Genomic DNA, 16,883 nt, shown 5'->3' with positions numbered 1-16,883 from the left:
CAGCGGCAGCACTGAGGCTGCGCGCGGGTAGAGGGTCCGGACGCGTCCGCGCTCGGGCCCCGCCGCCCTCACCTGAGTCCGGGGGCTGAGAAGGGAGCGGTTCGAGCCTCCGGATGCCCAAGCACACCCATGGCTGCTTCCGACACCGCCCTCCTTCGCTTCCCAGCCGCGGGCCTCGCTCGGCGCTAGACGACTCCGAGGGCTGCTGCTCTGTGTAGAGAATCCCCGCCGTCAGCCTCACTCGCCGCCGGGCCCTGCAGGAGCTGCTGGAGCTCGGCGCTCGCCCTTCCTCGAAAATCTCTTGTCAGCGGGTGGGAGCGGCGTCGGCGCGAGAGGCCCGTGGGCTGAGGCGGCGGTAGCTCCTCCGGCTCCCTCACGTCCGCGGGCGGAGGCCTCCGAACTCAGCTGAGGAAATTCCGGTCCGCGTTCTTGGGGTCGCAGAGCAGTGAGTGCGCGGCTCCCCAGTGCCTCCCCCAGTGCCGCCCCCAGTGCGGCCCTGCAGTCCGCGCCCAGCTCCACCCCCGAGCCCTTGCCCGCGATGGCCGAGCCCTTGCCCGCGATGGCCGACCCCTCTTGACCACCGGTTCCTCTTCGCCGCTGTCGAGGGTCAGGTTCTGACCTCCCGTCCGTCCCCTACTCCGCCGGCTCCTTTCCCGCAGCCCGGCCCTCTCCCGTCCACCTGCCTCCCCGGCCCTCACCCCGCCCAGCCCCAGACTCCAGTGCATCCCTTTCTTCCCGCCGTCGCGTGCTCTCACCAACCCCAGCTCCCTTCTTGAGCCCCACCCTGTTCCCTGCTCTCGTCCCAGTAGGTCAGCTCCGTGAGGCACCCCCCGGGAAGCCCCACTCGAGGGACCCGGCCTCTTCCACCTTGAAAGGAGGGTGGGATCTGGCCGCTGTTTTCCCCAGAGGCCGGGCCCCCAGAAGTGCAGATCTTATGGAAAGTGGGAAGTGGAGGTTCTAGAAGATTCTTGGATTGTTTTCACCTGGATGGGGAATTGGTGTGGGTTATAGAGGATGTGTATTTGGCTCGGAGGCGGCTTGAGGATGGAGTGGTTGGGGAGTGAGGGAGTGGCGGGAGCAGGGGCGATTTTTGTCCCTTGGGTTGGGCTATGGTTTATTGGAAAACCTCGTTTTCTTCTCTTGACTTCCATCACTGACAGTTCTTTTGGCAATGTTGATGCTTTTCCAGTCTCTGCCAGATGCAACGTCATTGATCGATTTACTTGGAAGTTTTCACACTTCACCTCTCCTTTTTCTCGTTTCAGCAGGAAGCAGTGTGTGATTCTCCTCACAGTGGGGCAAACAGGAGTTGCTGGGGAAATGCTAATTATTGCATTTCTTCTTGAATATTTTCCAATTATATATTTTAGATTCCTGTGAGAGAAGGCTTTAGAATAACAAACATCTTTGTTTTGTAGGATTTCCTTTGGGGTTGGGGAGTAATAGAGAAGGAATAGACTTCATCATCTAATTATCTCAATTAGATTTAAGTATATAATACCATCTTGGCTAAATGATTCTTCTGTGGTTAATATTCCATAGTATCTGATGAGTGAAATCGTTATCTCATTTACCTGATCAGGCTTCTGCTGTGGCTGTACTTTGTATTAAATATAAGGTTCTAACTTTGCAATGGCTGTCTCTAAAATTACTTCTTGTGGTAATTCCAATTTTATGCTGTGTTATGCAAACTTCACACTCTACAATTTAGAGATTATCATCATCCATTGTTTTCCTCACACTTTTCCTGATCACCTTTCAAACTGAGACATTGAGAGATTAGTTCCTCCCAAGTCATCAGACATTGAGTTACCTGCTAGATGTTTTAAGTTAGGCTATAGAAAACATTTATTTCTTTTGATTGGAAAGAAGATAACTGATATAAATTCAGAGATTTTATTACTACCTTGAACTATTTATACTAATTTGTATGGCATTAAAGTAGGTTAATAATAGTGGCAAAATTGCTTCCAGTTAGACCTGGAAATCATTTTTCTCCTTTCATACATAATCCTTTCTCCCTGTCCCCCATACCAAGTCTCCTCTTTGCTTATTTTTCTTGAAGTAAGTATAAACTTGTTTCTTGAAGTAAGCAAAACTTAGTAAGACCTATGAGGTTGCTCCTTGTCCAGGCATTTTATGACAATTTCAGGACAGTGCCATACATAAAGCATAGCCTATTGGTCATTATTGTTAAATAGGATCTAAAGTGCTTATTGTACACTCCAGGGATGTTATTGCCTGCTTATGTTGTGATGCAGAGTTATTTAGTTTGCATGAAAAACCCATTGATCTCTGTCCTAGGAAGATTTTAGTATGAATAGAGATCATAACTTAAGTATCTGCAGGTTTTCTTTGAATTTCTTGAGTTATATTTTAATTCACATTGCAGAGTTTTATGGCTTCTCATTTCTTAATTTCTTTAAGTCTTTACTAACTCCCCCCCTTCCACTGTAATTCCTGAAGCCATCTTATATATATATTTTAAAGTATACTTGATTTTTTTAGAACAGTTTAAGATTTACAGAAAAATTAAGATTATGCAATAGCCCCACCCAGTTTCCCATTATTAACATCTTACATTAGTATGGTACATTTGTTATAATTAATGAACCAATATTGATACATTATTAACTAAAATCTGTAGTTTATTCAGACTTCCTTAGTTTTTGGTTTTTTTCTGCTTCAACATTCCATTCAGGATACCACATTACATTTGGTTGTCCTGTCTCCTTAAGCGCCTCTTAAATTTTTTTTTTTTTTAGTAGCATGTTTACATGCTTTTTAACTCTGTGGAACTGTGAGGTTAATTATCTTCTGAGGCTACTATATTGCCAAGTAATGCCATCCAATAGCTTTGACAATGAAAGATTGATCTCTGTTTTCACTGGCAGTGTCTGTAGTTTTCTTATATATTAACAAAGCTCTGTAGAATCTAGGTCATTATTTATTTGTTTGTTTGTTTGTTTATTTATTTATGGCTGCGTTGGGTCTTTGTTGATGCACGCCAGCTTTCTCTAGTTGCGGTGAGCAGGGGCTACTCTTCGTTGTGGTGCTCGGGCTTCTCATTACGGTGGCTTCTCTTGTTGTGGAGCATGGGCTCTAGGCACGCAGGCTTCAGTAATTGTGGCACGTGGGCTCAGTAGTTGTGGCACATGGGCTTGGTTGCTCAACGGCATGTGGGATCTTACCAGACCAGGGCTCGAACCCATGTCCCCTGCATTGGCAGGAGGATTCTTAACCACTGCGTCACCAGAGAAGTCCCAGAATCTATGTCATCCTGATGTAACTCTTCATGAATTTTTTATTTTTAGGTTTTAGGATTCCACAATTCAGCTTTCAAAGATTAATCTATAGCAAAGCCTTGTTTGTCTCCTTAATAGCATTTACCACACTTATAATTCTTATTTTTTATGTGTTTGTTTTTCTCTATTTCCCACAGCAGAATGCAAGTCCCATGATGATTAAAAACTATTATTGTTTTTGTTCATTGTATCCCCAGTGCCTAGAATAGTGCCAGGCTTGTAGTGGGTACTCAGAAAATTTGGTGAATGAATGATGGTTGAATCTAATAGTAACCAAAACTAGTAGTCATCTTTGCTATAGTGAAGTCTATGTTTTTTCCTTATGCAATTAATAGTTTAACAATAACATTTTATACTTACATTGTTTGATTGTATACAGGGATACTCCAGATCCTCAGGGGGCAGGGAACTCAATAATTTATAGCCTTTACCACATCACTAAAAAAAAATACGACTGACCAGAATTTTTTTTTTTTTTTTTGCGGTACGCGGGCCTCTCACTGTTGTGGCCTCTCCCGTTGCGGAGCACAGGCTCCAGACGCGCAGGCTCAGCGGCCATGGCTCACGGGCCCAGCCGCTCCGCGGCATGTGGGATCTTCCCGGACCGGGGCACGAACCCGTGTCCCCTGCATTGGCAGGCAGACCCTCAATCACTGCACCACCAAGGAAGCCCTGACCAGAATTTTATACTTTTTTTTTTAGTTAAAATTGTTTTGTTAAAGTTATTGTTAAATTATTTGCTGTTAGTATAGCACCTAAAACTATGTCAGATGATTATGCAAGACGTGTTCATGGAACAGATTTGAAGTTAGGCAGACTGCTTTATTTAGCTTTTCAAAAATTTAAGGTGCTGTGCTCTATAATGAAGATGAATTGTTTTCAGTATATGAAGCCTCATATTAAATTAATGACATCAGTCTTGGTAATCTTCCTGTAAACTCTTATGGTTTCTTTATATTTCACTAGTATACATGGTTCAATAAAGGAATGTTGAAATAAAAACAAAAACCAACAATAATGAGAGGAATCACATAAGAAAAGAATGGTAGACTTTACAAGTCAAAGTTATAAACTTTTGGGCTTCCCTGGTGGCACAGTGGTTAAGAGTCCGCCTGCCGATGCAGGGGACGCGGGTTCGTGCCCCGGTCTGGGAGGATCCCGCGTGCCGCGGAGTGGCTGGGCCCCTGAGCTATGGCCGCTGGGCCTGCGCATCCGGAGCCTGTGCTCCGCGGCGGGAGGGGCCACAACGGTGGGAGGCCCGCGTACCGCAAAAAAAGAAAAAAAAAAAAGTTATAAACTTTTGCCCATCAAAAACACCATAAAAGGTTAAAAGACAAATAACAAAACTAGAAAAAATTATTTGCAATGAATAATAGAGGCAATACTCTCATTTTATAAAGGATGCAAAAATAAATACAAATTTAAAAGTAATCAATAAGCACATAATAAACATTTAACTTCATTGTCAGTGTTTAACTCCACCTCGTAAACACAGTTTACTTTCATTTATATATGTTATGACACAACATTAAGTAGAAAACTCGGGATATAAAACTGCATATGCAGAGTAATCCGAATGATGTTAAATCATACACATGTGTTTTTTAGTTTTTGTTTGTTTTTTAAGCCCCATGACAGGGAGCCTCTTAATTTCTTTTTTTTTTTTTTTTTTTTGACTTGTGGGATCTTAATTCCCTGACCAGGGAGGGATTGAACCCAGGGCCATGGCAGTGAAAGCGCCGAGTCCTAACCACTGGACCATCAGGCAACTCCCTACACTTTTTTTTTTTTTTTTTTTTTTTTGCGGTATGCGGGCCTCTCACTGTTGTGGCCTCTCCTGTTGTGGAGCACAGGCTCCGGACGCGCAGGCTCAGTGGCCATGGCTCACGGGCCTAGCCGCTCCGCAGCATGTGGGATCTTCCCGGAACGGGGCACGAACCCGTGTCCCCTGCATTGGCAGGCGGACTCTCAACCACTGCGCCACCAGGGAAGCCCATGTGTGTTTTTTTTAAATGGAAATACAACCACCTAAATATTTTAGATAACTTTCCTTTGGAATTATAGATGGTTTTATTTTTTTTTATTCTTTGCCACTTTTCTATAGTAAATGTGTATTATTTACGTATCCTGTTATTGACATTTTAAAAATTATTTATTTTTGGCTGTGTTGGGTCTTCGTCACTGTGCACAGGCTTTCTCTAGTTGTGGCGAGCGGGGGCTACTCTTTGTTGCAGTGTGTGGGTTTCTCATTGCTGTGGCTTCTCTTGTTGTGGAGCACGGGCTCTAGGTGTGCAGGCTTCAGTAGTTGTGGCACACGGGCTCAGTAGTTGTGGCTCACAGATTCTAGAGCGCAGGCTCAGTAGTTGTGGTGCACGGGCTTAGGTGCTCCGCGACACATGGGATCTTCCAGGACCAGGGATCGAACGAGTGTCCCCTGCATTGGCAGGCGGATTCCTAACCACTGCACCACCGGGGAAGTCCCCTGTTACTGAAAATTAGTTAACAGTATTTCCCTGGCTGGTCCCCACCGGGCAAATTATAGAAATGGCTTGCCCCTTTAACAAAGCAGGTTTGAAGGGAGGATTCCTGGAGTATCTCCCCCAGTGACAGCTTCCAGTTTGCTATGTCTCACAGGAAGCTTCCTTCCTGTCCACATGGGGTCTCAAACATGTCACCCTGGAGAAACTCTGGCTGTGAGCTGGGCCCTGTCTGTCACAACCTCCCTCCCAAAGAGAATGCCAAGCAGTGGCTCTGGCTTTCTGGCCACTGAACAAACCCAAATCAAATCTTCCCATCTGGCAGGGTTTGTGGGGAGGACAAGGCCTGGGAGTGACAATAAGCAGAGGGGAAGAGAGGAGTTTCAAGAAGGCCCTGTTCCTCAGGAGCTGGCCGCCTGACCCCAGATGCCTGTGTATTTCTCCTTCCATTCAGCATCCCAGTTTCCTTTGCAAATGGGCTTCATTACACCCATCTTCCTGCCAGGTCTAGACTGAAATGATACAGTTTAGTCCCCAGGAGCTGGGACCTCTTTTACAGATAGGAGGTTATGCAAATTATTAGGCAAAGAGAGATTTGCAACATGCCAGGAATAATTGCAGTAGCTCGAAGGGCAATGAGAGCAGCAACTGTCCTCAGCCCCAGTGGATGCCTCTCTTTAGTGGGTTGAGCAATGACCTCCAAAAGGATATGTCCAAGTCCTAACCCCTGGAATCTGTGAATGTGACCTTATGGGAAAAAGTGTTTGTGGATGTAATTAAGTTAAGGACCTCAGGATGAGAGATCCTGGATTTAGAGTGGGCCCTAAATCCAATGACAGGTGTTCTTACAAGAGAATAGCAGAAGGCTATTTTAGATACACAGAGGGAAGATGGCCACGTAAAGATGTAGGCAGAGATTGGCGTGAAGCATCTACAAACCAACGGATGCCAAGGATTACCATTAGAATCTAGGAGAAAGGCATGGAATGGATTTTCTCTCAGAGCCTCCAGAGGGAACCAACCCTGTTGAAACCTTGATTTTGGACCTCTGGTCTCCTGTGAAAGAATAAATTGGTTATTTTAAGCCCCCAGATTTGTGGCAGTTTGTTACGGTAGCTACAGGGAACTAATATACACTCTTTCACAGGCGGCCATTCAGCAGTCTCCAGGGTCTCCAGGTGCCGGCACCCCTACCCAGCTAACTCTGATCCAGGTTCATGATTCAGCTGCCCATCTCCTTTGAGTCAGGAACCCACTGGGATAGTCCTCTTCCTGCTGGAGGAAGCACTTAGGGGCACTCACTTTAATTGCCTGTCCAGCAGAAGGGGTGCGTGACAGACAGATGACAGTGCCATCCTGCTACTTTCAAAGTGTTCCCTTTATGGGCTCTAAAAAATAAGCAAATAAAATGAAATAAAAAAGAAAATAATTCATCTTGAAATAAAAAATGTGAAACCAGTATTGAGGAAACTAAAGCCAAATTTGATCCCTAGAGTGTTACAGCTTTTTTCTGCCCTTAGTGACTTTCATTCTTAGTCAGCGCTGACCTTCCACTTAAGTACGGGGTAGGACCAGGTTTCCACCTGCAGAGGTTGCCCACAAGGTGAGACTTGAGGGCCAGTCTTTTCTGACTGTCCTGAAATTCCCTGGGGAATCTTATCAGATGGTGGGATTTCAGGCGCTAGGATCCAACCCAGGAGGAGCTGTGTTTCAAGGAATAGGTGGACCTTCGCATTAGCAGGTGACTGTGCTCTCAATTGATAAATAAGATCACTCTACTTACACCAGGGAACCAGAAAATGAGCTATCCAGGACAGACTTTGAAAGTCTTATCTTATCAGAGCAAGAGCTCTGATTGACAGGCAGGCAAGCCTGTTGGGCGAAATTTGCTGAGAGCAGAGCTGTTGCACTGCTATAATAATGCATATCTGTGTATGAGACTTAAAACACCAGGGACCCCATAATACCCCGACACGTGGGAGAGAGTCGCTGTTTTGAATATGCTCTTCTGGGATACTTTTAATAGAAAATAGCATAGTCTCATTTATTATTATTATCATCATCATCTTCACAGATGGACGCATTCAATATATACTGTTCCACAACTTGCTTTTTTTTTTTTTCCCTAGATGTTCTTGTGGTGGTGGTTCCACAATAAACATTGTCTTAAGGGAGTTTTTGGCCAAAGAGCAGGGAAGAACCCCTTCTCCCTTCCAAGCCCCAGATAGTTTCTTTTTTTAACTCAGTGTGTGAAAGGGTTCAGAACTCCAAGAAACAGTCAATACTCAGGAGGGGTGTTCAGCAATGTCCCTGTATTTCCCACACAGGGTGACATGAAGAAAATTGCATTTTACACACACTGGCTCCCCAGCCTTCTGCAGACTAACTTTTCTCCTTGAAATTTTCAAAAGTTGGAGTGGAACTCCCAGCCCCCACTCCCAACTCAACTTAGGCAAGCAGGGGGGAGGGAGGGGACAAGGGGGTGGGCCCGAATCAGCTTGTCCACAGCTAGGTCACTACCTCCCTCCCCAAGGTAACACCCCTCCCTCTTTTAAACCCAAGGTGGTTGACAATTAGGACAAAGTTCAACTTTTCCTTTTTCACTTGAGGCACTGAGAGGTAAGTAAAATTCTCATGACTTAGTGGAAGACCTGAAGACTAGAGAATATCCCATGCTCTTAGTTTAATTCCTTGATACAATTTATATAAATTATCTTATATAACAAAACCTAAGCCTCGCTGTGCCATGTTCTCTGAATCACGGTTTTACCAATTCCAAACATTCGTAGACATAGCATCAACATTTGGCAAATGACCAAGAGACCCCCAGCCCTGCACCTGGGGTCCACATGTCCATTCCACGTCACTACTTACAGATCTGCTTTTCTTTACATTAGCTGCATAGTATTTCATTGTATTTATTTATCCAAACCCCATTGCTAGTCATTTGGATTTTTCCCAAGCTTTTGTGATTGTAACCCAGTGCTTCGGAGAATCTCTCTTTAAATATATTTTTGTGTTATGTGAGAACATTTCTGAAAGGTATATTCTTAGAAATAGAATGGCTGGGTTAAAAGGGAGACACGTTTAAATGTTTAGTAGACTCTACCGAATTGCCTTCCAAAACTTTGCACCTCTTCACACCTCCAGCTGTGGTTTGTGAGTGTGGCTGCTTCTTCCCACCTACGACACCACTGAGCCTGTTCATTGCTGTCAATCCATGAGTCACTCACTCTCGTTTGAATTATTTGATTATTGGTGAAGCTAAGCATCTTCTCAGATGCTTCTTGGACTCTGAGTTTATTCTTGAGCAGCTGGTTCTTTAATTGAAAAAAAATATTCAACTTATCAAGTTATATTGTTTCCTCCAGGAAGTGCTCATTATTCTCAAGAGAATATAAGGAAGCTCTTGCTTCCCAAAACGCACAGGAGTTTCTCACTTCCTGTAGAGAAAGCAATTTTTCACTTCAGTGTCAGCCAAATGCAAAACTGATCAGAGTCAGATATGAGCACTTCTCAAAGGAAACCACTTCTCCACATTTCAAGGGCTTGTGTCACAGATAGGGCTTCAGGGGTAAATTTATAGACTTCACAGATGGGAAAAAGTCATTTCACACTGCAGATACAAATTTTACACAGACACACAAAAAAAGGACCATCAGTTTTTACCTCAAGTAAGTATTGAGCAAAGTTAAATGTACTTTAATGTATTAAATGTTAAATTTATTTAAATTTTATTAAATATTAAAATCTTGATTGTCCTGAAGGATTGACCCCATTCACATTCATCCCAGCCTCCTCCAAGGGTCTCTTCCTCTACTTCATAGGCTGGAAAACTGAAAAGTACATTTCCCAGATCTTTCTGTGGATTTAGCTGCTGCTGGAACAAGCAAGATTAAGAGAAGCTGTGTACTTTTTAGCAGCAGGATTCCAGCATGTTGCTGTCTGGTGGTGGTGTTCTGGAACATTGCTGGAGGTCCTACCTGGAACCTACCCCTCCAGCCCTTCCAATGACTTTGTAAACCTCTGATTCATTTTCTGCTAAAATTAGCTGACATAGTTTCTGTTTTCCTCCAGTTGAACCCTGACTGATACAGCTCACAAATACTTGTCTTGATGGAGTCATGCGAGATACGAGAAAGAAAAGTCTAGACAAATGGCAGTGCAGGCATGAATCATGCTTATTATGATTTTCCTAATAGCACTTTAATCAGATACCTCGTCCCTGTAGGAAATTTGAAAAGTACATAAAGCGTGCAAAGAATGAAATAAAAACCATCTGTTATTCCACAAGAATCAAATATTGATGAGAAGAAAACATTCAGCCCCTCTGAAGTGCTGGTCCTAATCATCAGCTGCTGCTGTTTATTTGAATGCAGAATGACCAGCTCAGCCAAGGGGAACCTGTGCTGATTTTGGTGCTCACATCTAATTTGAGAATGCAGAGCAGCTCCCAGCCACTTCCCAATAATAAGGGAGAAAAGTTGTGGCAGCAGAATGGGATAATAATAACTTATCCAATTTGTCTCCTAGTTCTAACCCATAGACCTGGCAGCAGTAGTGGGAGGCTGAGTATCTGTACTGTTTCTCTCTTCAGTCATCCTCCCTGGACGCACACTGACCACTCCCCATGCCTGGAGAGGCCCCTTCATATGCCTTTAGCCCAAGCTAACCTGAAGTCTGTTTGTCTGCTTATTGAAACTGGGCCTCTTCTTCCCATTTTTCATCCAAGGCCAGAGTTTCCTTCCAGAGACCTCCTTCCTCTGTGTCCAAGAGAAAATAATAATAAAAATAACTATCATTTGTTGAATACTCTAAGCTACCATGAAGTTAATCCTTATAAGAACCCTACAAAGTAGAGATTATTTTCATTTTACAGATGAGAGGCTCACAGTCAATTTCCTAACATTTCACAGTTCAGAAGAGGTGGAAGCAGGATTCAAACTCACAACAATCAGGATTCAAAGTCTGGGTTTTAACCTTTATGCTGTGTCCCACTCCCGCATCCCTAGGAAAGTGCCCCTGACCAGCTGCTCTCTTAGAGGAAACTGACACTCTACACAGGGGCTCTATTTGCTCATAAACTCTTTTTCTCGTTAGTAACACCTTTATTGAGCTCTAATTCAGATGCCATAAAGTTCACCATTTTAAAGTGTACAGTTCAGCGGTTTTTAGTATATTCATACAGTTGTGTGTCAATTGCCACTGTCTAATTCCAGAAGGTTTTCATCACTCTGAAAAGAAATCCCATACCCATTAACTGTCACTTGCTGTTTCCTCCTCCCTCCTGCCCCTGGCAGGTACCAATCTACTGTCTATTTCTATGAATATGCCTCTTCTGGACATTTCATATAAATGGAATCATACAATAGGTAGCCTTTTGTATTTGCCTTCTTTCACTTAGCATAATGTTTTCAATGTCATCCATGTTATAGCATGTATCAGAACTTTATTCCTTTTCATGGCCAAATAATATTCCATTGTGTGGATATGCCATGTTTGTTTATCCATTTTTCAGTTGTTTGTTTCTTTGGGTTGGGTTTATTTGGGGGGGAGGGGCTTTATGAATAATGCTACTATGAACATTTTTGTGTGTATATATATATATATATTCATACATTTTCAATTCTCTTGGTTATTGATTAGGAATGCGATTCCTGGACCATATGGTAAATCTACTTTAGCTTTTTGAGAAAATGCTAAACTGTTTTTTCATAGCAGCTGCATATCTGAAATATATGAGGGTTCCAACTTCTCCACATCCTCTCCAACACTTGTTATTGTCTGTCTTTTTTATTACAGCCATCCTAGTATATGTGAAGTAGTATCTCATTGTGGTTTTTATTTTTATTTTATTTTATTTTATTTTATTTTATTTATTTATTTTTGGCTGTGTTGGGTCTTCATTTCTGTGCGAGGGCTTTCTCTAGTTGCGGCGAGCGGGGGCCACTCTTCATCGTGGTGCACGGGCCTCTCACTGTTGCGGTCTCTCTTGTTGCAGAACACAGGCTCCAGATGCACAGGCTCAGTAGTTGTGGCACACGGGCTTAGCTGCTCCGCGGCATGTGGGATCTCCCCAGACCAGGACTCGAACCCATGTCCCCTGCATTGGCAGGCAGATTCTCAACCACTGCGCCACCAGGGAAGCCCCTCATTGTGGTTTGATTACATTTTCCTTATGATTAATGATGTTGAGCATCTTTTCATGTGCTTATTGGCCATTTTTATATCTTCTTTGGAGAAACAATTTTTAATTAGGCTATTTGTCTTTTTTTTATTAGGTTGTAAGAATTCTTCCTTTATCCTGGATACAAGTCCCTTGTCAGATTCATGATTTGGAGATGTTTTCTCCAATTTTTGTGTTGTCTTTTTAGTTTCTTGGTGGTATCCTTTGAAGCACAAAAGTTTTAAATTTTAATGAAGTCTAATTTGTCAATTTTTTTCTTTTGTTGCTTGTGCTTTTACTATCATATTTAAGGAACTCTTACTTAATCCAAAGTAATGAAGACTTACTCCTAATTTTCTTCTGAGTATTATGGTTTTAGCTCTTATATTTATGTCTTTGATACATTCTGAGTTAATTTTTGTATATGGTGTGAAGTAAGGGTACAACTTCATTCTTTTGCATGCGAATATCCAGTTCTCTCAACACCATTTGTTGAAGAGACTATTCTTTCCCCCACTGAATACTTTTGGCACCCTTATTGAAAATCAGTTGCCATAGATGTATGGGTTTATTTCAGGACTCTCAATTCTTTTATTTTTTTTTCAGGACTCTCAATTCTATTCCATTGATCTACATGTCTATCAGTATGCCAGTACCACACTGTTTTGATTACTGTAGCTTTGCAGTAAGTTTTGAAATCAGGAAATGTGGGTCCTCCAACTTTGTTTTTCTTTTCAAGATTGTTTTAGCTATTGGGTGGTCACTTGCAATTCCATATGACTATTAGTATCAGCGTCTCCATTTCTCTAAAAAAAAAAAGGTTGGAATTTTGATAGGGATTGTACTGGATCTATAGGTCAATTTGAGGAGTTCTGCCATCTTAACAATATTAAATCTTCCCATCCATGAACATGGGATGTTTGCCCATTTTAAAAAATCCATTTTATTTATTTATTTATTTTGGCTGCAACAGATCTTAGTTGCGGCATGTAGGATCTTTTTTAGTTGTGGCATGTGGACTTCTTAGTTGCAGTATATGGACTTCTTAGTTGCGGCATGCATGCAGGATCTAGTTCCCCGACCAGGGATCCAACCCCAGCCCCTTACATTGGGAGTGCAGAGTCTTAACTATTGGACATCAGAGAAGTCCCTGCCCATTTATTTTGGTCTTCCTTAATTTCTTTCAACAATGCTTTGTAGTTTTCAGAGTATATCTCTAGCCCTTTGTTTAAGTTTATTCCTAAATATTTTATTCTTCTTGATACTACTGTAAATAGAATTGCTTTTAAATTTCATTTTCAGATGTTTATTGTTAGTTTATAAAAATACAGTTAACTTTTTGTAGATTGATCTTGTATCCTGCAACCTTGCTGAACTCATTTAATAGTTCTAATAATTTTTTTTTCCCTTAAGATTTTTATATACAATATCATGTCATCTGTGAACAGATGTAGTTTTACTTCTTCCTTTTCAATCTGGATGCCTTTTTTTTTCTTGCCTAATTCCCCTGGATAGAACCTCCTGATATTGGGGGAAAGCATCTATGATGGTAGCAGTGGGGTTTTCATAAATGGCCTTTATCAGGTTGAAGACATTTTCTTATAGTATTAGTTTGTTGAGTATTTTTATCATAAAAGCATTTGGACTTTGTCAACTGCTTCTTTTGTCTCTTGAGATGATCATGTGGGTTTTGTTTTTCATTTTACTAATATGGTGTATTACATTGATGATCATAAACTCTTGGTCCATGGGTTTGAGAGAATACTAGGACCATATTCAAATACTAGGCCTCTAATCCCTAGCAGGAGGACACTGTACACAATGGGATCAGTGATTATTACTGAGAATGTTCTTGCCATCCAGTTAAATCTCTTGAGCTCCAATGCAATAATTCCCTCTGTTTCATCCCAAAGGGCATCCCTTTCTGCTTGAAAACCTCTAATCATGGGGAACTTACCTCCTAGGAAAGAGAAAAGTATCAGGCTTGGGAGTGAACTTGAAAGGTTCCAAGCAATTGTTTGACAGAAAATTATACCTTCTCAAAATATAGTCAGATTCTTCTTATTTGCCTAAGACAGAACCCCAGCTCAAACCATTTTAAATGAGAGATTTATTAAAAAGCTATTGAGTTCTTCAAAGAATTGAAGGGAGATCCACAGGGATTCAGACAGCTCAGAAATCCCACCAATTGGACGTGAGAGACCAACCCCTGTTGGGACCCCACATCACCTTCCTGCTTCCCTGGCGTCCCCTCATGGCAGAGGACATGCCACAACCAGCTTGGGGATAACTTCCTTGCCAGCTCCAATTAGAAAAATCCCAGGGAAGATCTCTGATTGGCCTGTCCTGGGTCATGTGCCATCTCTGGATCAATCACTGTGGTCAGGGGAATGAGCTGCTCTCAGTGGCCCTGCCTAGGTTACAGGGCCCTCCCCAACTGCCAGGACCAGGAGACTGTGATGGAGTAGGAGAGGAGCCGCTTCCATAGGCAAAATCAATTATTAGCAGGAGGATGGCAAGAAGGGTGCTGAGCTGATACCTGTATTACCTCCCTGCCAATCTCTTTTAGGGGTTAGGCATTGAAGATTCATGTTTCAAGTTTAGATATGTTACTGAGGGAAATTTGAGGGACTCCATCACCTCCATTAAAACATCATCACAGGGCCTCCCTGGTGGCGCAAGTGGTTGAGAGTCCGCCTGCCGATGCAGGGGATACGGGTTCGTGCCCCGGTCTGGGAGGATCCCATATGCCGCGGAGCGGCTGGGCCCGTGAGCCATGGCCGCTGGGCCTGCGCATCCGGAGCCTGTGCTCCGCAACGGGGGAGGCCACGACAGTGAGAGGCCCGCATACCGCAAAAAAAAAAAAAAAAAAAAAAAAAAAAAAAAAAAAAAACATCATCACAGGTTAATTTATCAAAGTACTGAACCATAACACAGAGAATCCTCAAAAGGAAGAATGGGTACATGTGTAAGTTTAAATTAAGTGGGGGCTCATTCACACCTGATTTCTTCTATTTTTCTGGGAAGTAGGTAGCAGGACCATCTGTAGAGAGTGAAGGAAATGGCAATAAAGAACATGTGTTGACTGGCTTCAGTAAGAATTAAACATAGGGTACTAGTTTGCTAGGGCTGCCAGAACAGAGTACCACAGACTGGGTGGCTTAAACAACAGATATTTACTTTATCACAGTTCTGGAGGTTGGAAGTCCAAGATGCTGGTGCCAGCAGGGTTTATTTTTTCTGAGGCCTCTCTCCTTGGCTTGCAGACGGCTACCTTCTATTTCCTTAAATGGTTTCTACTCTGTGTGCGTACATATCCCTGGAACCCCTCTGAGTTCCTAATCTCCACTTTTTATAAGACACCAGTCTGACTGAATTAGAGCCCACTGTAATGGCCTTGTTTTAACTTAGTTACCTCTTTAGAGACCCTATCTCCAAACATAGTCATATTCTGAAGTATTGAAGGTTAGGGCTTCAACACAGGAATTTGGGGGAATACAATTCAATCTATAAGAGGAAGTTAGAAGATACATGGCAGGCCACGGATTATGCAGGGTTTTTTGTGTGTGTGTGTGTGTATGTGTGTGTGTGTTGTATAGTTATATATAAACTTCATGGTAACCACAAACCAAAAATCTGTAATAGATACACACACACAAAAAGAGAAAGGAATCCAAACATAACACTAAAGATAGTCATCAAATCACAAGGGAAGAGAGCAAAAGAAGAAGAAAGGAACAAAAAAGGAACTACAAAAACAACCCAAACACAATTTTTAAAATGGCAATAAATAGGTGCCTATCAATAATTACTTTATGTAAATGGACTAAATGTTCCAATCAAGACATTGAGTGGGTGAATGGAAACAAAACAAGACCCATATATATGCTGCCTATAACAGACTCACTTCAGATCTAAAGACACACAGACCAAAAGGGGATGGAAAAAGATATTCATTGTTTACAGTAGCCAAGATATGGATGCAGCCTAAGTGCCCATCAATAGATGAATGGATAAAGAAGATGTGATACACACACACACACACGCGCGCACACACATACACACACACCCCAGAATATTACTCAGCCATAAAAAAGAATGAAATCTTGCCATTTGTGACAGTATGGATGGACCTAGAGGGTATTATGCTAAGTGAATTAAGTCAGACAGAAAAAGACAAATACTGTATGATTTCACTTCTTTGTGGAATCTAAAAAACAAAACAAATGAACAAATATAACTAAGCAGAAACAGAGTCATAGATACAGAGAACAAACAGGTGGTTGCCAGAGGGGAAGGCGATGGGAGGAGGAGAGAAATAGGTGAGGGAGATTAAGAGGTACAAACTTTAAGTTACAAAATAAATGAGTCATGGGTATGAAATGTACAGTGTGGGGAATATAGTCAATAATTACATAATATCTTTGTATGGTGATGGGAAGGTAACTAGACTTATCTTGATGATCTTCTTTTTTTTTTTTTTTTTTGCGGTACGCGGGCCTCTCACTGCTGTGGCCTCTCCCGCTGCGGAGCACAGACTCCGGACGCACAGGCTCAGCAGCCATGGCTCACGGGCCCAGCCACTCCGCGGCATGTGGGGTCCTCCCAGACTGGGGCACGAACCCATGTCCTCTGCATCGGCAGGCGCACTCTCAACCACTGTGCCACCAGGGAAGCCCTTGATGATCATTTTGAAAGGTATAGAAATATCAAATCACTATGTTGTGTATTAGGAGCTAACACAGTGTTGTAGGTCAATTATACTTCAAAAACAAACAAACAAAGCCATAGAAAAAGGGATCAGATTTGTGGTTACCAGAGACGGAGTGTGTGTCGGGTCGGGGAAGGTAGTAAAAAGGTACCAACTTCCAGGTAAAAGATAAATAAGTATTAGGGATGTAATGTACATGATAAATATAATTTCACCGCTATATG

General features: G+C 42.6%; 1 protein-coding gene across 1 annotated transcript in view; it reads right to left on the bottom strand.

Annotated features, from left to right (window-relative positions):
- Positions 1–237: 237 nt before the first annotated feature.
- Positions 238–16,883, bottom strand: part of ETV7 (ETS variant transcription factor 7) — a 30,439-nt gene continuing 13,793 nt past the window's right edge. The window contains 1 exon segment of the mRNA XM_060111451.1: positions 238–597. Coding sequence (XP_059967434.1) covers positions 238–597 — 360 coding nt within the window.

The sequence above is a fragment of the Mesoplodon densirostris genome, chromosome 10 (assembly GCF_025265405.1).
Source record: "Mesoplodon densirostris isolate mMesDen1 chromosome 10, mMesDen1 primary haplotype, whole genome shotgun sequence".
NCBI lineage: Eukaryota > Metazoa > Chordata > Mammalia > Artiodactyla > Ziphiidae > Mesoplodon > Mesoplodon densirostris.
The sequence above is the reverse complement of the archived record's forward strand: the minus strand, read 5'-3'. Positions and strand labels throughout refer to the sequence as shown.